This window comes from Leptidea sinapis, chromosome 17 (assembly GCF_905404315.1).
Source record: "Leptidea sinapis chromosome 17, ilLepSina1.1, whole genome shotgun sequence".
Lineage (NCBI taxonomy): Eukaryota > Metazoa > Arthropoda > Insecta > Lepidoptera > Pieridae > Leptidea > Leptidea sinapis.
In genome coordinates, this window is record NC_066281.1 from 6,237,873 (window position 1) to 6,262,383 (window position 24,511).

Consider the following 24,511-nt stretch of genomic DNA (forward strand, 5'->3'; position numbering starts at 1 on the left):
CTTCTCCTTTTTTGGTATGTGTAGTTGTGTGTTTTCATTTAGAAAATATTGGATTCCAACACCCACCACTAGAAACTATTTTTATATATTTTCTCAAAATTGATTCCTTTAGAATTCTTTTTGATGTCATTTCTAACACTTCCACCGTTTCGAAAACAAATGGCGTTCTGAGAGAGAAGAAGCGGCGCAAGAAACTGAAAAATGAAATATCCTATTGAGTGTAATGTACTCATAATAACTACAGAACTATTCAGTTGTTACGATAAAAACTTCAAAGTAATTTTTTATTTATTTATTTTACAAAAAGCTCGCCTATGAATAATCGCCGGCTGCCGTGACCGTTTTCACAATAGTATTAATCTATAAACACACATGAATATATATTCCTACATAATATTATATTGTTAGAGCTGATCCAGACGGGGTGAATTCGCCGCGATTCTCTCGTGCGTGTCACGCGCGACCGTCGTGTTAGAAGTAGCGTACCTACTAACGCGCGAGAATTGGGCGACTCTATTTCCCTCAATACGTGCTCTCGCTGTGGATTAACTTTGACAGTAATAGTAGTCTGTGGATTACTGGACAAAACATGGCGTCCTTACTATAACGTCCCTAGTATCTAGATTCACGCCTGATGCGCGTCTGGCAAAGTGCACGGGATTTACGAGTGTATCTCAAATTCGCGCGATGCTTGTGGACGCGATGTATTGGCGCCTAGTATCTCGCTAACGCATGATTTAATTCGCGCGTTACTTTTCGCGGCGGATTCGCCCCTTCCGGTCACGGTCTTAGGTAGCAAAATTGCTTTAATTTTCTCGACTTCAGTATTTTATCTATTAAATGCCAAAAGACTATATTTGTGTACGCCAATATTAGAAACGGCTGTAACGATTTGAATACAGTATTCACTTAAATGTATTTTGGCAAGCGATACATTGAGCCAGAGATCTGTAGAGCCTACTTAGACTTTGCACAGACTTTATTTACGTAAAACTCATCTTAAACAATGATGTACTTGCTTGTGAAAAAAATACTAATCACATTCATTGTTCAGTTCGATGGTTTGCAGAAACTGATATGCGTACCTCGGTACCCACTACCCGTACGATGTACCCTACACGCAGCGGGTCTCGACCCAGACATTTATTACTATCTATAATATACAACTCTACAAAAACTATAAGCTTATTGAAATGTATTAAGAAACTCATTGAATCCTAGCATATTACACAAAATAAGCGATCTTTCAAATAGAAAGCTAGACATCCTATTGAATAAGTTTATGAGATAGAAATTTATAAGAACAATAGAAGTAGATTAGACAAACAAAAACTTGTCTCGGTTAAGTCGAGTTAATCTTTTCTTGGCCGATGTATAATGCATTTACGTGATTTCAGAGAATATACAAAATAAATGTGTTACGAAAAAACGTTTATGTGGTAAAAATTATCATTACATAAATGACTTTCTTAATGATACCACAGATTAGGAATGGAGCGACCGTCATCAGGCAATTTAAATGATAAATTTTATTGCAGCAAAATTGCAACACTAAACAAACAAGCAGGACGTGAGCAGCTGATGGTAATGATACCTGCCCATTACAACGTAGTGCCACTCAAGATTCTTGAAAAGCCCTAAATTCTGAACGGCACTACAATTACATGCTCGTCACCTTGAGACGTAAGATGTTAAGTGCCATTTGCCCAGTAATTTCACTAACTATTTCTTCTCAGGTCTGAGATATAAATTTTCAAATGGGGTGGTTTATGACATTCAATAAGTGATTAGAAATCCTAATTGGAATAAAATTATTTGAATATCAAACAGCGTTTTCATTTATTTCGTACAATTTTTATCTAATACTAACTGATACATTCAAAAGACCAAATTGTTCATTATTCAACATTGACAATGAGCGAACATTAAACCGAAAGCTCATTACAAAGTTATGCTTCAATACAACAAAGTGTACGTAATTATTAGTTCTTTATGAATTTGATTACTTTTTATTTTAAACTGCTAAGTGCTATTTTGTTCACTTAGGTATTATAATCCTTACCTCGGTATGAAAAGATTTAAAATTCATCCTGTATTCGAGTAACCGCATCCCGTGACCACATTTGCTCAGCATGGATCCACAAACAGTCCAGTTTCAAAGGAGCAATAAATCTATCAACCTCCACACAACACAAACAACATCAGTTTCAATAACCTGAAGTCACCGGCACTCGGCACCGCTCAAACCGAATTCCAGCCGCACCTATTCATTATTCGACGTTCCATTCTTATCAATTGAAAACACCGATTTGTTTATCGATGGAACTTAACAAACTATTCTTAATTCAATTCTATAGAGAATGGATCCATGTTCATTTATAGTCTCAATGAAGTCTATTATTTTATATTTCACACGTATTATATCTCTGCGAGTGTGTCGACTCGTCCTCGGCCGTCGGCGCGTCACTAAATTTTCTTCTGAAGCTTTGCGGCCCGCGCCTTGTTCACGCATGCGCGGTAGGTTCCAACTACACTCCGTGTTCGTTAAAAGAATTTCAGATCCATGAAATTAAGACATTCAGCAGTTTTATCCGCTTTATAATAGTTATAGGTAGATATCCAGCCACTGCGTAAAGTAAAGCATTTTTTATTTTATTTGCTTAATAAAGTTCTAAGTAAGTACTAGATGTCACTTTTAGGAGCAATTATATTCAAAGGAGTTTTGAAATGGTAGTATTATCTAGGTAGGACATGTAGATCTGACTCTAAACATATTATTTATTGATTATTAAGCTGGTGGCACACATTGAAAGAAAACCTTTTTCTGTTTTATTTATCTTTGGCCCTGGTTTACTATTATTAGAACAATCTAATACTATAATCTACACTATTGGGCCGGCACCGTTCTTGTAATTCCTCTGGTGTTGCACATGAACGTTGTCGGTTGTCGTTACTTAACATCCGATGACGCTTGTCCGTTTGTCCTCTTTACCATATAAAAAACATCGATTACCTTTATGTATATACAATGATGTTGCTATCAGAATTGGCGGGATAAGAATGAAATACCTACAGAAAAAAAAAACTTAACAAAAAAACAACCGACTTCAAAAAACTATTCCAAAACAATAGATATAATATGCACTAAAAAGTAAAAAAAAATGCGTTTTTTTATACAATCTAATTAAATAATCTAGAGAATTCTAGTAATAATTTTTGTTATTTTTGGAATCGGTGTCCTCCCGCCGCAGCCCCGCTCTCGCCTCCTCACGTCGCGCGTGCTACTCAAGCACATCTCACCTATAACTATGTATGTAGTTACAAACCTATCTTGGCTGACATCGACTTATACTATTATATATTCTTTGCCCTCACCGAATGTGATGACGTGTTGTAGTAATAGCAGGACGGGGGCGTTTTTCACAAACTTTTCAAATACTCTGGGCAAGCACGTATTTATTTACCAATCTTCAGTAACTGAACTTTAGTTTTCAAGCGTTACTATAAAGACAAAGTCAAATAAACTTTATTCAAATAACTTAACATTAAAAATATTTCTTTTTTATTACTGAATCTACCTTACGTTCGGAAAAAGTAGAGCACGTCGTGAGAGGTGATCACATCTAAACCTACACAGACCTACTTTTGCCCGCAAGTCCCACCAGTTATTTGCCAGCTTTTTTATAGTCTTTAAAATAAAATCAACATTGAGCCCAACAGGACGTAGGACTTAAGCCGCCGTTGTTTTATAAATTAAGGTGAATTTTGCTAAGATTTGTAGGGTTGTGAAATTGACCACCCATATGGGGTATTTTCGTCAATGAAATAGTTTATAGTTACTGTTCATACAGTTTTATTATTACATGACGAGACACATTGTATAAAACACTAAGATGGCGTTGGAATTTTATTCGTCAAAAATAGGTCTAACAGACCCCAAATAATACATTGTTGGAAAGGTCTAAAAAACTTTTGAGAGTTTGGGGGTTTCCAGGTGTTTGGGATCAAAAGCTATTCCGGTTCAAACATTTCCTATTCAAAATGAGGTTTGTTCACTGAACACAAGAGAGACTAAAACTGAAATGTACTCTCGGAGTATTACATTTTCAAATACCTACCGTTATTTTTTTTTAATAATTGTACTATAAAAGCCACTACAGACACTTTTAGTATGTGTCTCAAAAGTAAAGTCGTATTAATAATTCCCTTATTTTTTTTTAAATATTTATTATATAAAAAACTCTCTCATAACAAATTGTACCTATTTTTATCTTACATAACCATAAGAACGTGGCATTAGTATAATTTTTAAAAGTTAAGCTTATTATCTTAAAAGTGATATAACTATTTATAACTTTATTAATAGATTCGTCTCAATGCTTGGCAGATATATAATATCTACTATCCAAGGCCGATATTTTTTTTATATTTAATGAACATAAGGATTTAATAACATAATATTACACTAACATAAGTATGTTATGTGTAATTTCATTTCAAGATATTTTAAAACCTCTAAATAATAATTAAATATTGTATTTTAAAACTTGTACAAAGATATTTTGCTAATATAGTTTTATAGTAACAATACCAAAAACCAGCTACAAAGCTATATCACAGTACAGTAATAGAACAGTAACGTAACTCAGCGATCTCCTTCACATTTATACCGACGACAGGGCGGAGCACAAGGGTTGGTACGTACATAATAGACCAGTGCCTTTGAAAATGATAAAAAGTGAAAAAATAATAATAGTAGGATGAAATTTATTGGAAAAGGAAGAGATTATAACAAAAATGAAAGGAAAAATAAATTACGGGCGATCTGAGGTCGGGAAGTGGAAAAGGGACCTTTTTGATTTTTGCTGCAACGAAATAACAGGTATGAATTCTTTATGAAATGCCTTTTGATGAGCTTAAATTTTCCGAACATTTAACATTGTAATGTATATTTTTTTTTACACCAACGGAAAGTAAAGTTTTCAACGAATAGAAAGCACACAAAATTTACGAAAAAAGCTGATATTTTGACGAGTGAATTTTCGATAGAAAATAAGGGTTCTTTTCCGATATTTGAGTCAAAATAACGTGAAAACCTAAATATTTAAATTCAAATAAGTTACAGTGTATTTGGGACATTAAAAGGTAACTTTTTAATATATTTCGTGAATTTTTTTTTTGTATAAGATAAAAATAAAAAACCAATAACTTGCTTTTTTGAATTTTACATAATTTCAAAGCCTATATGGCTTTGAAGTTATGTGAAAAAAGTGTGAAAACAAAAGTTGTACATATTTTTATTACCTACAACTTTGACATTTAACTTTTTGCCATAGGAATAATAATAGTTTCGCAGTAAATCGAGATAAAAGGTTTTTTAACCTAAAACACCTCCCCTTTTCCACTTCCCGACCTCAGATCACCCGTAATTTATTTTTGCTTTCATTTTTGTTATATTCTCGTCCTTTTCCAATGGGCCTTACTCACCTGCTATTATTTTTTTGATTTAAAAAATTATCGACCCTGGTCTATAAGGATTGACGACGCAGTCAGCACGGCGCAGTAAATTTAACTCGGACAGCGACCAGTCTCGGCGGCGTACGGCGTGGTACTCAATAGATTTGTCTTCCCAAGATTGTTTAGCGGCCATGTTAATTATGTGTATGTGTGCGTGCGTCAATTCGAACACTCTAATATGAAGTTAAAGTACTGTTATATTACTGTATTGTGGCTATATTCAGTTCAACAATAAAGCGTGTGTCGTGAGACGAGACCACAAGCACCAATAAATAGTTCAATAAATAATTAATACAAATTGAAATACAACAATTGACATTCTTAACTAACAATCTGGTAACATTCTTTCAACTTTTGCAAAAGCTATATTTATATAACATTGGCTATAATTAAAAATCAACATTAAAGTGGCGAGTAAAAAGCCCAAAGCAAAAAAAGGCCCCATTTTTTTTCTTGAAAATATTGATATAACCCGTATTAGAAATTCAATAACAACAATATCAATACTTTCAAAACTAATTCCATTCTGTATAAACGGAATTAATTTATTACCGATCATTGTAAAATTACACTTGCATAATCGGAATTGCATTTGATACAATCATTTGTCAATGGAAATTGGAATTAATTTGTCTGCAAGAGTTCCCGGATAATATGTTGTTATTATCATCATACATTATGTCACAAGAATTTCATGATTTCATGACACACTCCCCCGTCCCCGTCCTTGTCACATTTGTGAGACCCACACTAACTAGGTCCAATTTCACCAATGGCAATAAATAGAAGTTATAATATAATATAAACAAATTTACTATGAAAATATTATATTTTGAAAAAATGTGACGTCACGAATATTGCGACCGCTCCCCGCCTCCGCCCCTTGTCAAACAACGACACACTAGGTCGACCCTCCTCGCACCACCTTGATATGGTACATAACGTCTTATGGATGGCCACTAAGTAATAGATGGGCTACAAGCACACTATCCGCTCCGTGAATGCTCCCACCACAGTCATATCGTTGGCCAAGGTAGCGCGCATTATCTGTGGACCACCTGCATCCTTGACCCTTAGCGTGAACTCCCTCCTGGCCGGCGCCGGCAACCAGCCGCCCGTCACGTTCAATATCCGCGACCGACCAGCGACATCTAGCGGCTGGCCCTCCACACTGTTCCCGAGCACTCTCCCCGCACACGTCGACCGACTCACTTCGCACTCGGCGTCAAACAGTTCCTTAGCGGCTATCTCGAACGTTCTTCTCTGATCTAGACCACCCACAATACAACTAGATCCTGCAGCACCTTCTGACAGCGCTTTCACAGCACCGGCTTTTAATAAAGCCGGCAACAGCAAGCCTGCGACCGAAGCCACAGATCTCGATCGGAGGAAATGTAGCACTTGTTCCGCTTCTCTGGTCTCGTCGAATAGTCTCCGTTGCTGCGCGGCAGGCACCGACCTGGCCACGCTCCACGTTTCGAGCCAAGGGTTCCCGGGCAGCAGCATCCGCTCTCCGAGACTTCCACCGTCATCTGGCTTCCAGTCTCTTGGAGAGTACCAACGCACGAAGTCGCACAGCTCCGCTCCCGGATTGGCCGCTTTGAAAGCTTCCATGTCAGAGAGTAACGAAGCGCTCATCATTTTCGCTCGTAATTCTGACGCTTTCGCATCGTCACCTAATCGCACCATAAGTTCTGCGTCTTCTTCTAACTGGTCTTCTGTTTTTGGAGCTGGATCCTGTTCCAAATTAATTAGTTTGTGAAAATGTTACACATTCAGCATAAAACATTTATTAAATATTAAAAATCTATTAACACTCACATTATTAAACTTAAAAATGTCTATATAATAATTAAAATTACGTTAGCTTAGAAATATATAGACAAAGAACACCCTCAGGCTACTTAATTATATGACATCGTAAACCATATCTTTAATTAAAACAAAAGCTACTCTATTTGGAATATTATTTTTTGACGTTAAATAAGCGATTTAATATCCTATTTTGACTAAAAATATTTGAATTTGAATGAAATTAAAGAATCAACAAATATATTTAAGAAAGTATATAGAACTATAGAATATATAGAACTATAGAACTATAGGTTCTATAAGCATACATAGTTATATTTTGGTGAACGTGGCGGCTTAGAACAACCATATATAGTCTCTGAATCTGATAGAATTATGACCAATAAGTAAATCAGTGTGTCCTAAAACTAGTTGGCATATTTTTAGCTCATTCAGTTGTTAAACGTATATAATAGCTACAAATTTACATCTTACATCGAATTATTTCTCAAATTATTTAATTGCACAAATTGCTTAGCTAATATTTACCATCACATATTAAATTACGTAGAAAGCAAAAAGTTAACTACTGTAAAATATAAAAATACTTTCTCTTTTGACTACAACAGTGACTGTAGTGTTACTGTCAATATCAGAAAGTAAACACGCCGACAATGACCGTGAAGTTACTGACACACATTCCTAGTTTACTTCAGATAATTACAGAGAGAATTGAATACATAACTTAATGCTCATCAACGCCGAATAAATTCATATCTTCCACTACGCTCGTAATTGTTTGGGCTAATGAGGAACTTTCTTTCATGCACTGCCCAATTATGGATCGAAGTTGCTACATTAGTTTCCAGTTTCCGTGTTATTTTTTTAAGGGAATAGCTAGCGGAAGTGGAACATGCAGCCACCCAATAGATATAATCAGCACATAAAAGTAACAGTTTTATCTGAGTGCTAACGAATCCCAATACCTTCTTTGGTGGTATCATACCGCGATACGACACCAGACACAGCACTGAGCCCGTATCCCAGAGTTTTCAATATTAAGTGTCTCATATGTATTTCTGTTTTGTGGTTGAAATAGGTGTGGTGACAATACTGGCCCGGTCGAACATACACAATCAATCAATCTTTCAAATACTTGGGCAGTTTTAGAGTTTTTCTAGTAAGTGAAGAATGTGAAACGGAAATAACTGATTACTGATAACTTGTCTTAGTAAGTAATGTTAAGTAAATTATACAGCGTGTCGCTTTAATGACCACATTAATTAAACGCACGGGTTCTAACAATATCTAACCTTAATCTTAAATAAATTATTTTAAAATTTAAAATGACATAGGCTGACCACGTACAGGTGATTACAATTTTGTTTCTTACATATATCATTTCAATAATTTTAAATTATGAATAACAGACCTACATACATACGTACATACATATGTCATATTTCCAGGCTATTATATAGGCCCTTTATTCAAATTCAAATATTTTTATTCAAAATAGTATGTGAAATCACTTATTGAAAGTCAAAAAACTACCACCCATTCCAAAATGAATGCCTCAGGCCTGAGAAGAATGGGCGCAACAAACTCAGGGGCCTTTTTTTGTTCATCAAAAATATGTTTTACAATTAAAGTAACATTTACAAAGTAACAAAGTAACATTGTACAATTAAACTTATTATTTAATAGCCTGAGGGCGGTCGCTCCATTCCTAATCTGTGGTATCATTAAGAAAGTCATTTATATTATAGTAAACTTTACCACACCAACGTTTTTTAACAATTCTTTTGAATAACATAATACTTTTGTTTTGAACATTTTCTGGGATCCTGTTGTAAAAGCATATACATCGCCCCACAAAAGACTTGTTAACTCGTCTTAGTCGAGTAGTAGGCATTATAAGCTTATGTCTGTTCCTGGTGTTAACATTATGGTTATGACAGTTGCTTACAAATTCACTTATGTGCCTATGAACATACATTACATTATCAAGAATAATATATTGAGAAGCAACAGTCAAGATGTTTATTTCTTTGAATTTTGCTCTCAATGATTCCTTAGGGCCTAGGTTATAAATAGCGCGAATAGACCTATTCTGCAGCACAAATATTGTATTAATATCGGCAGCGCTGCCCCACAGCGCTGCCCCGCTGCCACACATATACCATAGGACATAATACTATGGAAGTAACTAAAGTATACTAGTCGCGCCGTATCTATATCAGTTAATTGTGCTTATCTTTTTAACCGCGTATGCTGCAGAACTAAGTCTTTTCGCCAATTCTTCAATATGGCGGCCCCATTGTAATGGAATCCAGAGAAATGCCAAGAAATAACAAAATTTAACGTGTTAATATGACATATGTATGTATGTAGTCTCCCGTGTGTTTATTTGATGTCGTCATTGTAACGCCGCGCTGTATATATATATATATATACATACTTGTGTTCTAGGTACATATAAAGGAGCTCCATTTTTCAATGTTGCGTTTTCTAGCCGACTTAAGCGTCCTACAGGTCTACTCAAAGGATGCTCGTCATCTTCATCATCTTCTTCGGAACAATCAAAGAATTCTTCTTCAGACGAGTTGCTTTGTACATCAGTCTTCTCCAGAGCACGTTTTATGCAGCAATTCAGCAATTGGAGTTTCTGGTGCAGCAGACATGTTCTAGCATTCGGAGTTCCGTCGAGAATCCTGCAACAATAACATGAGTTTTAACTTCTAATAACTTCCATCATGACGTCTTTCCCATAAGGACATTCCAATTAAAATAGCGTTCAGCGTATTTCACATATTTCTATGAGATATCCAGCGTCCTAATCAATATCATCATCACAAATCAACAATCAGCTTAATGATCGCCGTCGACTTGAAAAAGCAAGGGATCCCTTGAGGGTTGCTTGCTGGTCTTTTAGGGGATGTATGCATTTTTAAGGTATACATGTCATATCGACAAGAAAAGATGTTGATTTCAGAGTTGGTGGTACGAGGGATAGAATACCTTTCAGAGCGCACTGCGGTGGAACGCCATTCCAGGTAGTGAGGTTAATATTTTATGTTTGGCTTGTGTTTGGTGGTGAAATTCGACACCAGGAATCACGTCAGATAGCGCTCCGAAAGTCTACTCATGATAGACTCAATAGAAGATGCACCTATTCTTACTTTTATAGTCTGTTAAATTACCTTTCTTGTGGTATATCGTGTAGCTTGTCTTACTCTGTGTATATTTAACGAAAAAATATCTGCTACCGTTGTGTGCCAAGCAGACGTACGACGTCTGGTTTGGCACTCAACGGTAGTTTTGATAGCAAACGTCAGACGTCTGATTGGCACCTCGCGGGTTAATGCAACGTCTCTATGGAATGTCAAGGAATCGAACGTTCTCAGAGTACTGAAGTACCCCGTAAGGTTGCATGTGGTAAATGATTTGAGCTGATACTGACGGGACAAGAGATGAGAGTAATATATTTGTGGTCGGATCTGCTCATCATAGAGCGCTAGCCTGAAGCTGTTTGATCCAAAATCTTCAATTTGGCTATGCATTCCAGGAGTCTCATCGTTGGGCCTAAGGAGATTATTTTTGTGGAGCGGGGATGCAGATGAAGTGGTGTTTTTGTGGTTAATGAGCAAACCTGAGTCTTATGCGACATCAACCGCACCAGATTCAATTAACCCTATTATCTCTATTGACAATGTTGTAGATTGTAGTAGGATGTAGTAGAAAACAGAGGTTTCAGTAGACCTTTCTGTCTAAAGAGGAAAACCATAAATGTCTAAGAACTTACGAAACCGGCCTATTTCAATAAAAACCTGAATGATGTAGATATGAGTACGGTGTTTCGTGTAATTAATAAAAATATTTACTGAGTCACGTAAACCAAACATAATTTAACTTTCACTTAAGAAAAGTATACAGGTAAACGTGCCCATGTGACCCCGAAAATAAGAAGACGCAATATGCTCATAAATTCCATTATACTTGAAATTTCTCTTTCGAATGAGTATGCAAATCTGATAACTTTGTATATTTTAAACATGAAAATTATCTACATACAACAGACTTGAAGAAATACAATTTTTTCGTATTTCGTTGTACTTTGTAATTTCAAAATTAATTTCTTTCTATTTCGTATTTTATTGGCAACAAATATAACTCGATAAGCATCGAATTAGGACCAAGCGTTAGCTCGTAAAGCAACGGGTTGCGGTTTCGAAATTACTTAATAATTGCTCTTAAGAAACATTATTAATTTGTTTTCAATAAGTGGGCGGCCATTTTGTTTATCTTTTTTTTTGTATAAGTAAACAATTTTGTAGAAGAAAAGCAGTAGCAGAAGTGTGATTTTATTTATGAGAAATGTGGAGACGAGCAACACTTTTACCTGTTGGTAGTAATACGCCCTGCCCAGTACAGTGTAGTGCCGCTTATATATGCACCACTAACAATATATATATATTTGATAATTGAATACTTTGCATAAATATCCCTGTATGTATGTTTGTGTCTTTCTAGTAAATAAAATAAATAAATAGTGCGCTGTAATATTCTAGCATTTCTAAGAAATGGTAGAAAATATTTCAGTTACAAATCCAAACATTTGAAATAAAATATAATTAAATCACTTATTGAACATGTAAAACTTATGACTCAAACTTGACAAGGACGGACACAAGAAACCCAATGGCTTTCGTCTTTTTTCTTCAATAAAATATATTATTGAGGGTGGTCGCTCCGTTCCCAATCTGTGGTATTTGTTTTCATTTTAATGACACATTTGTTTTGAACAATTTCCGATATATATGTACGGACGGCACCTACCGGAAGACGCAGTGTTGGTAGGTCCCCCCACAAGATGGACCAACGATCTGGTCAAGATCGCTGGTATACGTTGGATGAGGGAGCACAGAACCGGTCGTCGTGATGATCTTTGGGGAAGGACTTTGTCCAGCAGTGAACGTCTTCCGGCTGATGATGAGCAAGGTTTACAAAGGACTTATTAACTCGACGTAGGCATAACAAGTATGTTTGTTTCAGGTGTTAAAGTGATTATTATCACAGTTACTATCTCAAAGAAAAATATAAATATTCTTCTTCATTGTCAATACATTTATGAAAATTTAATATACGTTCACAAAAATTGTCACCTTTTTGCTCTGAATAGTGATTTTCATTATTATAACACTATAAATAAGGGATTGCTTGTAACTAATTCTAATAGGCTTCATAAGATACATAATAGCTTTAAGGTTAATGTATAGACTTTTATAATAAAGTCCCAGCCACTGTTCAGGCATTATCTATAAATAAATTTAAATGTTTTATAAAAAAATGGCTCTATCGTAAATCCTATTACTCCACAGCTGAATATCTGTGATCGGACAGCCTGGGACTAGATTATGATTATTTTAAAGCACTAGCCATGATAATAAAATATTGTTTATTTTTATTAAAAAGAGCGTAATAACTCTCCCAGAGATTCCTGCGCCGCTTCTTCTCTCTCAGAGCGCCATTTGTTTCCGAAGCGGTAGTAGTATCTAGTATATTAGAAATGACATCAAAAAGAATTCTAAAGGAATCAATTTTGAGAAAATAAATGCCTTTTATGCCTTTTTTACTAGAATAATCGCCAATTTTCCTATGTACACATCATTATCCTTAATATATTGATTGTTCTCTTAATGATTACTTAGAACTTAGGTTATAAATACCACAAATCATCCTCTTCAGCAACACAAACATGATATTAATATCACTAGCTTATACCCGCGACTTGTATCCGTACGTACACACATGCACTTAATTCTTATAAAATCGTTTTGTCTTAAAACTTTAATAGCTTTATATTAAATGAAGATATCGCAATATTTTTTAGATAAGGGCCAAGTCTCTAAGGCATATAACTTAGAAACTTGTTTTTTTTTTTAAATAAGGGACGAGACGAGCAGGACGTTCAGATGATGGTAATTGATTGCGCCCTGCCATATAACGATTCAAAAAATTATAAAAGTTGTTATTGTCATAATATGCACACGTTTCCACGCCACCTATGAGGTAGTGTGCTTAGCGCGATTTTTTATAACTTTTTGAATCGTTATATCTCAGAAACGGTGGCTCGTAAAAAAAAGTATTGGTACATTTTTTATAAATAAATTATGATCTACAATTTTTGTCTGAGGTACTTTTATGATAAAACTTACTGTTTTGCTGAAAATCGCGAAAAACTCATTTTTTTGACCTTTGACCTTGAATAAAAAAAATTCCATATACGGGAATGATGGGGAACTTTTGAACATTGTTTATAATTATGTTTTGAACAATCTCACTGATTTTCAGCTTGTTGGGGCTTTATGTAAATTCACTCTCATTTTTTGGTCTAAATTGACCGGACTATATATAATGTTACAGTAATAATAAACATATTCAGTGATCTCTATTATGTTGCTATATCTCTGTTGTTAATCTCTGTCGCCCGCTGTGTTACTCTGTGGTACATACAGATCTGTTTGTTCTGTGACTCGTCCTAGATAGCGGCATGTTGACGCGTCAGTGCTCCAGAGACCGTTATCATTGAATTACAAATCACAACATGCCCGCCTTACGTGCTCACAGACAACTTCTAAACATTCGACGCGTCTAATCGTTCGCTGAACTCTAAGGCCTATAATGCGAACTTACACTTTGCTCAAAACTTGGCTTTTGTTTTAAACTCAGCTTCAGCTCAGCATAATTTTAGATGTCAATCCCTATCCCTTCCGTACTAATATTATAAATGTGAATAATAAGTATGTTTGTTACGCTTTCACGCCTAAAACACTCAATCGACTTCGATGAAATATAATACAGAAATAGAATAGATATTGAAAAGGAGATAGGGTACCTTTTGTTGCGAAAAAATAAATGGAAGGGTTGAAATAGGGGATGAAACTTTGTATGGAAGTTCGGTAATATCGAAGATGACTCCATGAAACTTTGTATTTAGGCACTTGACAAGAAGCAATTAAATATTAGTCTATCCTTTTAATAAGATCGACCTGTCAAAAATGTCACGCTTTCACGCTCCGAAATAAATAACTCTGAATTTGATTTTGATTATATTTGATACAAAAATAGACGAGCCCTTGGGAAAGGTCATAAGCTATCATTTTTTGTAAAAAAAACCATTTTCGGAGATAAAAAGATAACATGAAACTTTGTATTTAGACACTTGATAAGAAGTAATATATAAATATTTGTTCGAGTTGTGATTTTTGAAACTTAGACTTACCATTGGGATGAAATAGGAGATTAAAGTTCTCAGGGAAATACTATTAAAGAGACTATCCACAATGACCAGTGATATCCGCTGTAATCCTAACAAATAAAAAATGTTGCCCCAAGTAACTCTCACACGAGGTCGCGTGTAAAAACTAGTTGAATATAAAAACGTTATCAAAGATTGCGCTAAGCTTAAATTCAGCTAAGTGTTCGTAAGTAAAGTCTGTGCAAAGTGTAAGTAAGCTCTATAGATGTCTAGCTTATCTCGTCTAGTCACCGTGCTTGCAGGTGCTTTCCACCTGTCCACAACTTGTTTGTATTCAGACTTTCAAGCACTGCGGGCTGTTTTGTTGTTTTAACGTTTTGTAATTACAAATTTAAAACAATTTTTTTACATGACTGATTGCCTATAGAATTGTCTCTAAACTTATATCTAGACAATCATTTTATAGAAAACTAGCTGACCCAGCAAACGTTGTATTGCCGATAATAAAATCGCGATACAAAAGTAACTGTTGATCGTAGATGGGTGAAAAGTTGTATGTATGTTTTAATGCTGACTCATAATCAAACAAATTTAAAAAAAAATGTCAAAAAAATTAAAAAAATAAATTCGTGTGGACCACCCTTAACATTTAGGGGGATGAAAAATAGATGTTGTCCGATTCTCAGACCCACCCAATATGCACTCAAAATTTCATGAGAATCGGTCAAGCCGTTTCGGAGGAGTTCAATGTTTAACACGAGAATTTTATATATTAGATTAACATTTTCGTTATTTGAAAAACGGTTGAAAGCAATGAAATATTAATAGAGTATAATTAGGTATGTACTTAATGCAGAATTGTTACATAATATTAAGCTTTTCAAAAATCCTGCCTAAAATTATGCTTAATAATGAGTTCGTGGGAATTCTACCGAAGATGGTAAATTTCAACAACAGGGTTTAGCTAGTGATTCATAAATAGAATTGTGAATTGAATTAAATTTCCTCAATGTTTTGCTATTTTCGTTCGGGATAACTCGTTTCTTTATGGTAATTTAAGAGTTACGGTGTTAATCAAAAGTGGAAGTTACTAATAAGTGTTATTAATATGAGTTTTAATAAATGGTTTAGCAAATCTCGTAAATAGGATTTCATTTTGACGAGACTTTCAAGTTAAGGCTTTAAGTTTCTCTCAGAAAGTGAGTTACATACAGTGCAAAAAAAAACAAAATAAAAAGACCACCAGCAACAAACAACAAACTGAAAACATCGAACTGCTAGTGCCGCATTTCATTTACTTTGACACGATACGAGCTAATGTGCTTTTTTAACTGGGACAGCATGGGAATTTTTTTATCTAGATATGGCGTCTTTCAGACTTCCCTGTCTTCTAGAAGACATACAGAAAAACTCTTACGAACTGTGAGGAGTTCTTGGCATTTAGTACGAGAAGACATTTCATTAAATTTGAATAACTACTGCTGTTCACATTAATTTCTTCTGATACAATGAAATAATCTTCAAACTGAGTTGATCTGCATGAAAAAAATCATCTTAATGACTCATTTTTATGAATAAGTCACGCTTGACCAAAAAAGACATAACTCCGCCAAAATTGTGTTCACTATAAAAATCAAATGATTCCTTGGACAATTTTTGTGTATGCCTTTATTATGGAAGAGAAGGACAAACGAGCGTACAGGTACTGATGTTAAGTGCCGCTGCCTATTGCAACAACAGAAGAATCACCGGAGCGTTGCCGGCTTTTAAGGAAGGTCTCTTTTTTTTTAAGGTACCCGTATCGTTTCGTCCAGGTACCGCACAAGGAAGCTCATTCCACAGATCTATGTGTTATGTTATGTTTCTTAAGTCTTCTAGATTAGGAATCCTTCACACTGTCCCAGTTATAAAACACATCGTATAATGCACCTGGAGCAGAACACAGCAGTAAACTACAAGCCGTTAATAACTTGTAAGCAACCTGCGGCAGGCGGTCTCCGGGCGCCCCCCACTGACCACTGACCACTGGGGACTGGGAGCTGCTAGCGTGGGCCCGTGGGGCCGCGGAGACCTGCGCGGGCGCAGTGTTCCGACAACGGTGAAAGCCGGCGCGTGTGAACATGACGGTACGGACGTGACGAACTTGTACTGACGACTAACATGATACCGTGATACTGTGAGTGTTGTGGACATTTAAAGGATTTGAACACACGTTTGACAGAAAATGGTGAATATATCTGATATCCATACTAATATTATAATGAGGAAACATTTGATACTTTGTTTGTTTGTATTCAAAAGTCTCCTCAACTACTGAACCGATTTGAACAATTCTTTCACTGTTCGAAAGTTACACTATCCTATAGGCTTTACTATATATATTATATTTTCAAAAAAAATACTAAATAATATTATCCAAGGTGGCTAAAACTATTAATGACAGAAAAAATTGTATACTCCGACTTTACAGAACATATCATTGTTTATAAAAAGTGTCGCGACAGTACCTATATGTTACAAATGTTCTTTTACTTTTTAAATTTAATTCAAAAACGCTCAGTTCTGTGTGTGGGCGGACGAAGTCGCGGGGCAACAGCTAGTATATACGTGAAAGATTACTTCTGGTCGTAAAGCGAACAATATTATTACGAATACCTTAAAGAGCGCTGTTCACTCACAAACACTGTTAAACATAAACTTGAACTTGTCTGAAATCGTCTAACAATAACATTTAAAAAGTATTCCGGTCTATTTTATTTGTTAATAATGTATAATAGGTACCAACGATCATTTTAATTTTAAGAAGCCATAAAGTGCAATCATCTCTTACTTCTATATTAACTACGAGTGGCTTCCTCAACTTTCCTCCGCTGAGATATACTTTTAGTGGCACCTTGACCATTTAATAGCGTTTCATTTACTATTTCTGGGTTTTTATTTTAAGGCCCTAAATCATATTTCATAATAACAGTTGCCTAACTGAGTTACTGGTTATAATATTAGCATACCGTCTTAGAAAGTCCTATCAGAATCAATTGAGCATTACCATAGATTAGCTGGAGCAGCCAGACAAACATAAAAAATCGGTTTATAAGCTGTTGTTTATAAATTTTATAAACAATCATTTCAATCTCATATTATAACGTACAGATAAAAGTGATATTAAGAAATAAGAAAATTCATACGATGTTTTCTCATTAGAAGGCACTATCGGTCGACCCACATAGCTCAACTGTACACCATTACAAACCGGCATAAAACCGTTTGACATCATAAGAAAAATGTTTGCGGTATCTGTGAACTAATACATTCATTATTTACGATTTTCGACGAGTTATAACTTGCAACTACTTAAATACACACGAGATAAAATTATTATTTATTTATTTATTAAGTCTGTTATACATAATATAATAATTAATTCTTTTTTTATTAATTTTAATATTTTCATTGCCAATCTTTATGTTAGCAGTAGACTTCGGGGATTGGATATCTATTAATTGATATAGATATTATATCGTTCTATACATATAACGTCATTGATCTATTTAATTAATAAATATTTAATTCTCGAAGTCTTGGCCGACTCAGGAATGCCGTTAGTTATAAAATATGTCTGTGAATATTACAATTTCTAATTAAAATATACCCAAAACCAAAAAGAAATTTCTATTTAAATATATATAAAAAGTAGTTTTAATAACATGTTCCGATTCATCCGAATCCGGGATCATCTGAAGGGAAACAAACCCTGCCCCAAGGGTAGGATGCAAAAAAGGAGCGCATTCTGTCCCAATCTGCTGACTTGTAGTGCCAAATACGGCGGGTCGCTGGTGGTCTGCGACGTTGGCGTCGGATAGGCACTACACTCCTGACCAGGCAATGGTCGGACGTTCCGAGAGGGGCGTCGAGAGAGACCTGGTAATAACTATCGGGAAGTGTAGTCAACAGAAGATCTGATAAGGATGGCATGTGACTATCCACATCCTGGAGCCGTGTTGGCGACTCAACCAATTGGGACAGACCATACGCCAAACGTTTTAGTGGTAAACGCGCAAACTTGAGTCTTCTGGGGGTTAAATTGGACGAGGTACAATTTACCCCATTCCGCGACCTTCTCAAGAGAGGACTCGATAGAAGACACAAGTTTCTCCCGGCACTGGTCGACGATTTCCCGAGAGAGACGTGCATGGCCCGTGTATACGGCATCACCAGTGCTGTCATCTGCATAGCAATGAATGTTGGAGGTGTCCAACATATCATTGATATGCAGAAGAAACAGTGTAGGAGATAGCACACAGCCTTCGGGCACTCCAGCATTCACGGGCTTCGGGTTTGAGCAATGTCCGTCGGCAACGACCTGTATGCTGCGCCCAGTGAGGAAGCTGGAGGTCCACTTGCACAAGCTCTCGGGAAGCCCAAATGATGGAAGTTTAGAGAGGAGCGCCTTATGCCATACACGATCAAAGGCCTTCACTATATCCAGGCTAACTGCCAGGCCTTCCCCCTTGCTTTCAATAGCCGCAGCCCATCTATGTGTTAGGTATACCAGAAGATCACCTGCCGACCGACCATTGCGAAACCCGTATTGTCGGTCGTTGATCAACTGGTGACCCTCTAGGTATACCAAGAGCTGACGGCTAATTATGCTCTCCATGATTTTGGAGAGCAGGGAGGTGATAGCAATAGGCCTGTAGTTCGCCGGCTCCGAACTGTCTCCTTTTTTTTTGGATCGGATGGACAAGGGCTGACTTCCATGAGTCAGGGACTACGCCTTTGGAATAAGAGTGCCGGAATAAACGCGTTAGCACCGGCATCAACTCAGGGGCACACGTTCTAAGCACGATTGGAGAAATGCCATCCGGCCCGCTCGACTTCCTGACGTCCAACGAAAACAGAGCTCGCCTAACAGTTTTCTGTCTGAACTGTACTTCAGGCATAGAGCTCTGACACCGCGGGATGGTCGGCGGTGTTTTTCCGTTGTCGTCAAGAGTCGAGTTGGAGGCGAAAAGAGCGCACAGGAGATCGGCTTTCTCTTTTGCCGTATGGGCCAGGGTATCATTCCTCATGTGCAACGGTGGCATGGACGGCTGGCTGAAGTTACCAAGAGCAGCTTTCGACAACGACCAGAACTTGCGTGTTCCGGTCGGGTAACTGGAAAGCTGCTCGCCGATTTTGACGACGTGTTTTGACTTTGCACGGGCGATTTGCCGCTTAAAAAATCTGGAAGCACGGTTGTATTTCCTCTTTAGAACTATGCAGTTCGGATCCTTTGTGCCCAGCGCCGCAACCCAAGTTCGATACGCCTGTTTTTTGCAGTCAGATGCTGCTTTAACTGACGCATCGAACCAGGGCTGTGATCTGCCACCGATTGGTACCACAGAGCTTGGTATAAAAATATCCATGCCCTGTAGTATCACATCGGCTACTGCAACGGCGCAGGCACTAGGATCATCCGAAGGGAAACAAACCCTGCTCCAAGGGTAGGATGCACAAAAGGAACGCATCCTATCCCAATCTGCTGACCTGTAGTGCCAAACGCGGCGGGTCGCTGGTGGTCTGCGACGTGGGCGTCGTATAGGCACTACACTCCTGACCAGGCAATGGTCGGACGTTCCGAGAGGGGCGTCGACAATGACCTGGTAACCATCGGGATGTGTAGTCAGCAGAAGATCTAATAAGGACGGCATGTGGCTATCCACATCCGGGAGCCGCGTTGGCGACTCAACCAATTGGGACAGATCGTACGCCAATGCAAAATTATGCACAGATCGCCCTGCGTATTCTGTGGTACGTGATCCAAGCCATTCGGCATTGTGCCCGTTGAAATCACCCAAGACTATGATTTCAGCGGAGGGGATCTGTGGAAGCACGTCGTCAATTGCCGCTTGAACGCAGCCCATGAGATGATCGGTTTCTGCGTTACCACTATGGGACCTGTAGACACACGCATAGATGCGGACGCGGTCCTCTAAATCTACGCGGAGCCAGAGTGGACAGGTTCCTACCCTCAAAATTGCCGAGACGGCGACAGCAGTTATCCTCCTTAACGTACACACATACCCCGGCATGAGGCAAAAAATTGTGCTCAATTTTGTACCCGGGGTACGTTAAATATGACGTATCGCTAGGTCGAGATATCTGCGTCTCCGTAAGGAAACACAAGGCCGGCTTCGCCGTCTCAAGGTGGTGGTGGACGGCGTTTAAGTTGGAGTGAATTCCCCTGATATTGCAAAAGTCCACGTTGAGTGTGGAGCGGGGTGCCGTGGTGTTACTGCCTCGTTTGTCCTTGGTCATGCGCGGTACTGTGCCCTCCCCAGAATACGAAGGGCAGCCCGGCTAGAGTGCTCGGGGAGGGATTCTCCGACTCTGGTAGAGCCGGTACCCTCCTGGGGTACTATCTCTTTAGGGACCGCTTTCATAATCTTTGTTGGGGATGGGGGAGGGGGAATGGCCTCCGGTCCTCGACACTAACCTATGCGAAACATAGCGGCACTAGGCCGCTACTTCATGCCGGTATTCTGTGCGAGTGTGGTAATTAACCCGGACGAGTCTGGCCCGATTGTGCTAACGTCAAAAGACGGCTGCGTGACTCTCCCACTTCTATGTATGTTTAAGTAAGTATATTTATTAAATATATCATTGTCTTGTAACCCATAACATAGGCTATATATGCTTAACTTGGGGCAAGATAATTTGTGTAAAAAGTGTGTCAATATTATTATATTATATATATATATAATATGTGGGATGGTTGTTGTTCTATTAAATTTTGAAATCACTTGTTACTAAAAATGATAAATTGACCTCGAAGTATTTACTTTCAACTTTAACGTTCGGTTAGTTACTATAAAACTACTAGATATTCACAGTATTCACAGTATAAAGCCAAGTTCGTATAATGTATATTATTATATAAACAATATAGGTCATGTTCTTGAACATTATTAAATTCTGTACCATATAAAGGGAAAATTTACATTTTAGACATGAGTCTCGTGCCAGATTTTGGCGAGTCAACATGTCCTGACTATGCCTCGTGTAGAGACGAAACACGTGTCGAATTGTTTAAAGACAAATATTGGCGGAATTAACACTTAAGGAAACTTAAAACACTTGGACCATATAAAGGGTAAAAAATGCTAAAAAATCATGTTAATGACTTGTTCACAGAATTTATGTAAGAGGAGGCCAAACCTACATTTGTCATCTGATAGTAAGTGATCACCTCGACCCATACTCTCTAGTAACACCAGAGCAATAACCTTAATAATAATAAATAAATAAGGTCTATCGACCTTGCAAAGCGTCGAATACACGAACATATATAAATTTGAAAACCGAAAATTTTTCTTCGCAAAGAAGGAATTAAAACACTGCAAGTTAAGATTAGCGAATAAATAATTAAACAAGTAAATAAAAGATCAAAGACGAATCACAAATCTCTCTGCATATTTTGTTTGGCAAACATACAGTTGGCAGGATTCAATACGATGTGGCCATTATTTCTGTAAGTTGCAATGCGGCTCTATTTGACACAATATTAACTTAGTAAGTACATTTCTGTATCATTCCGGATGTTGGAGGCTTCTTTGCACAGGATGCCGGCTAGATTATGGGTACCACAACGGCGCCTATTTCTGCCGTGAAGCAGTAATGTGTAAGCATTACTGTGTTTCGGTCTGAAGGGCGCCGTAGCTAGTGAAATTACTGGGCAAATGAGACTTAACATCTTATGTCTCAAGGTGACGAGCGCAATTGTAGTGCCGTTCAGAATTTTTGAGTTTTTCAAGAATCGTGAGCGGCACTGCATTGTAATGGGCAGGGCGTATCAATTACCATCAGCTGAACGTCCTGCTCGTCTCGTCCCTTATTATCATAAAAAAAAAAATCATCAAGGGATTCTCTTGTTATCAGCTTCACCTGTATCTATGTACTACCCGGTTATATTATCTCTGTACCTGACGTCGATGACGTCACTTCGTCGCTTTGTTGCGGTAGCAGTGAAGTAGCGGCCCAGTGCCGCTGTGTTTCGCATAGGTTAGTGGGACCGGCGGCCACAAGGAGAATATAACACCGGTCCATAAAGAGATTTCACCCCAGGAGGGCACCGGCTCTAGTAGAGACGAAGAATCCTCGGGCCGCCCGTCGTATGCTGGGGAGGATACAGAACCGCGCATGTCCGAGGACAAACGAGGCAGTAACACCACGGCACCCCGCTCCACGCTTACTGTGAGACTTTTGCAACATCAGGGGAATCCACTTCAATTTAAACGCTGTCCACCACCTCTTTGAGACGGCGCAGCCGGCCTTGTGTTACCTTACGGTGACTCAGATATCCTGACTTATCGATACGTCCCCTGGGTGGCTGGGTACAAAATTTTTTGCCTCATGACGGGGTATGCATATGTTAGGAAGGATATCTGCTGTCGCCGTCTCGGCAATGTTGAGAGTAGGGACCTGTCTACTCTTTGGCTCCGTGTAGATTTTAAGGACCGCGTCCGTATCTATGCGTGTGTCTACAGGTCCCATAGTGGTAACGCAGAAACGGATCATCTCATGGGCTGCGTTCAAGTGGCAATTGACGGCGTGCTTGCACAGACCCCCTCGGCTGAAATCGTAGTCTTGGGTGATTTGAACGGGAACAATGCCGAATGGCTTGGATCACGTACCACAGACTACGCAGGGCGATCTGTGCATAATTTTGCATTGGCGTATGGTCTCTCCCAATTGGTTGAGTCGCCAACACGGCTCCAGGATGTGGATAGTCACATGCCATCCTTATCAGATCTTCTGTTGACTACACTTCCCGATAGTTATTACCAGGTCTCTCTCGACGCCCCTCTCGGAACGTCCGACCATTGCCTGGTCAGGAGTGTAGTGCCTATACGACGCCCACGTCGCAGACCACCAGCGACCCGCCGCGTTTGGCACTACAGGTCAGCAGATTGGGATAGGATGCGTTCCTTTTGTGCATCCTACCCTTGGAGCAGGGTTTGTTTCCCTTCGGATGATCCTAGTGCCTGCGCCGTTGCAGTAGCCGATGTGATACTACAGGGCATGGATATTTTTATACCAAGCTCTGTGGTACCAATCGGTGGCAGATCACAGCCCTGGTTCGATGCGTCAGTTAAAGCAGCATCTGACTGCAAAAAACAGGCGTATCGAACTTGGGTTGCGGCGCTGGGCACAAAGGATCCGAACTGCATAGTTCTAAAGAGGAAATACAACCGTGCTTCCAGATTTTTTAAGCGGCAAATCGCCCGTGCAAAGTCAAAACACGTCGTCAAAATCGGCGAGCAGCTTTCCAGTTACCCGACCGGAACACGCAAGTTCTGGTCGTTGTCGAAAGCTGCTCTTGGTAACTTCAGCCAGCCGTCCATGCCACCGTTGCACATGAGGAATGATACCCTGGCCCATACGGCAAAAGAGAAAGCCGATCTCCTGTGCGCTCTTTTCGCCTCCAACTCGACTCTTGACGACAACGGAAAAACACCGCCGACCATCCCGCGGTGTCAGAGCTCTATGCCTGAAGTACAGTTCAGACAGAAAACTGTTAGGCGAGCTCTGTTTTCGTTGGACGTCAGGAAGTCGAGCGGGCCGGATGGCATTTCTCCAATCGTGCTTAGAACGTGTGCCCCTGAGTTGATGCCGGTGCTAACGCGTTTATTCCGGCACTCTTATTCCAAAGGCGTAGTCCCTGACTCATGGAAGTCAGCCCTTGTCCATCCGATCCAAAAAAAAAGGAGACAGTTCGGAGCCGGCGAACTACAGGCCTATTGCTATCACCTCCCTGCTCTCCAAAATCATGGAGAGCATAATTAGCCGTCAGCTCTTGGTATACCTAGAGGGTCACCAGTTGATCAACGACCGACAATACGGGTTTCGCAATGGTCGGTCGGCAGGTGATCTTCTGGTATACCTAACACATAGATGGGCTGC

General features: G+C 38.5%; 2 protein-coding genes across 2 annotated transcripts in view; one reads left to right on the top strand and one right to left on the bottom strand.

The window, feature by feature from the left end:
* Nucleotides 1-4,222: 4,222 nt before the first annotated feature.
* Nucleotides 4,223-24,511, bottom strand: part of LOC126969210 (rab3 GTPase-activating protein catalytic subunit) — a 52,049-nt gene continuing 31,760 nt past the window's right edge. Inside the window, exons 3-4 of the mRNA XM_050814537.1 lie at nucleotides 9,770-10,022; nucleotides 4,223-7,254 (exon numbers count right to left, since the gene is read on the bottom strand). Coding sequence (XP_050670494.1) covers nucleotides 6,493-7,254; nucleotides 9,770-10,022 — 1,015 coding nt within the window. The 3' untranslated portion in view covers nucleotides 4,223-6,492. The remainder of the gene's footprint in view (nucleotides 7,255-9,769; nucleotides 10,023-24,511) is intronic.
* Nucleotides 16,660-24,511, top strand: part of LOC126969209 (uncharacterized) — a 36,200-nt gene continuing 28,348 nt past the window's right edge. Inside the window, exon 1 of the mRNA XM_050814536.1 lies at nucleotides 16,660-16,796. Coding sequence (XP_050670493.1) covers nucleotides 16,794-16,796 — 3 coding nt within the window. The 5' untranslated portion in view covers nucleotides 16,660-16,793. The remainder of the gene's footprint in view (nucleotides 16,797-24,511) is intronic.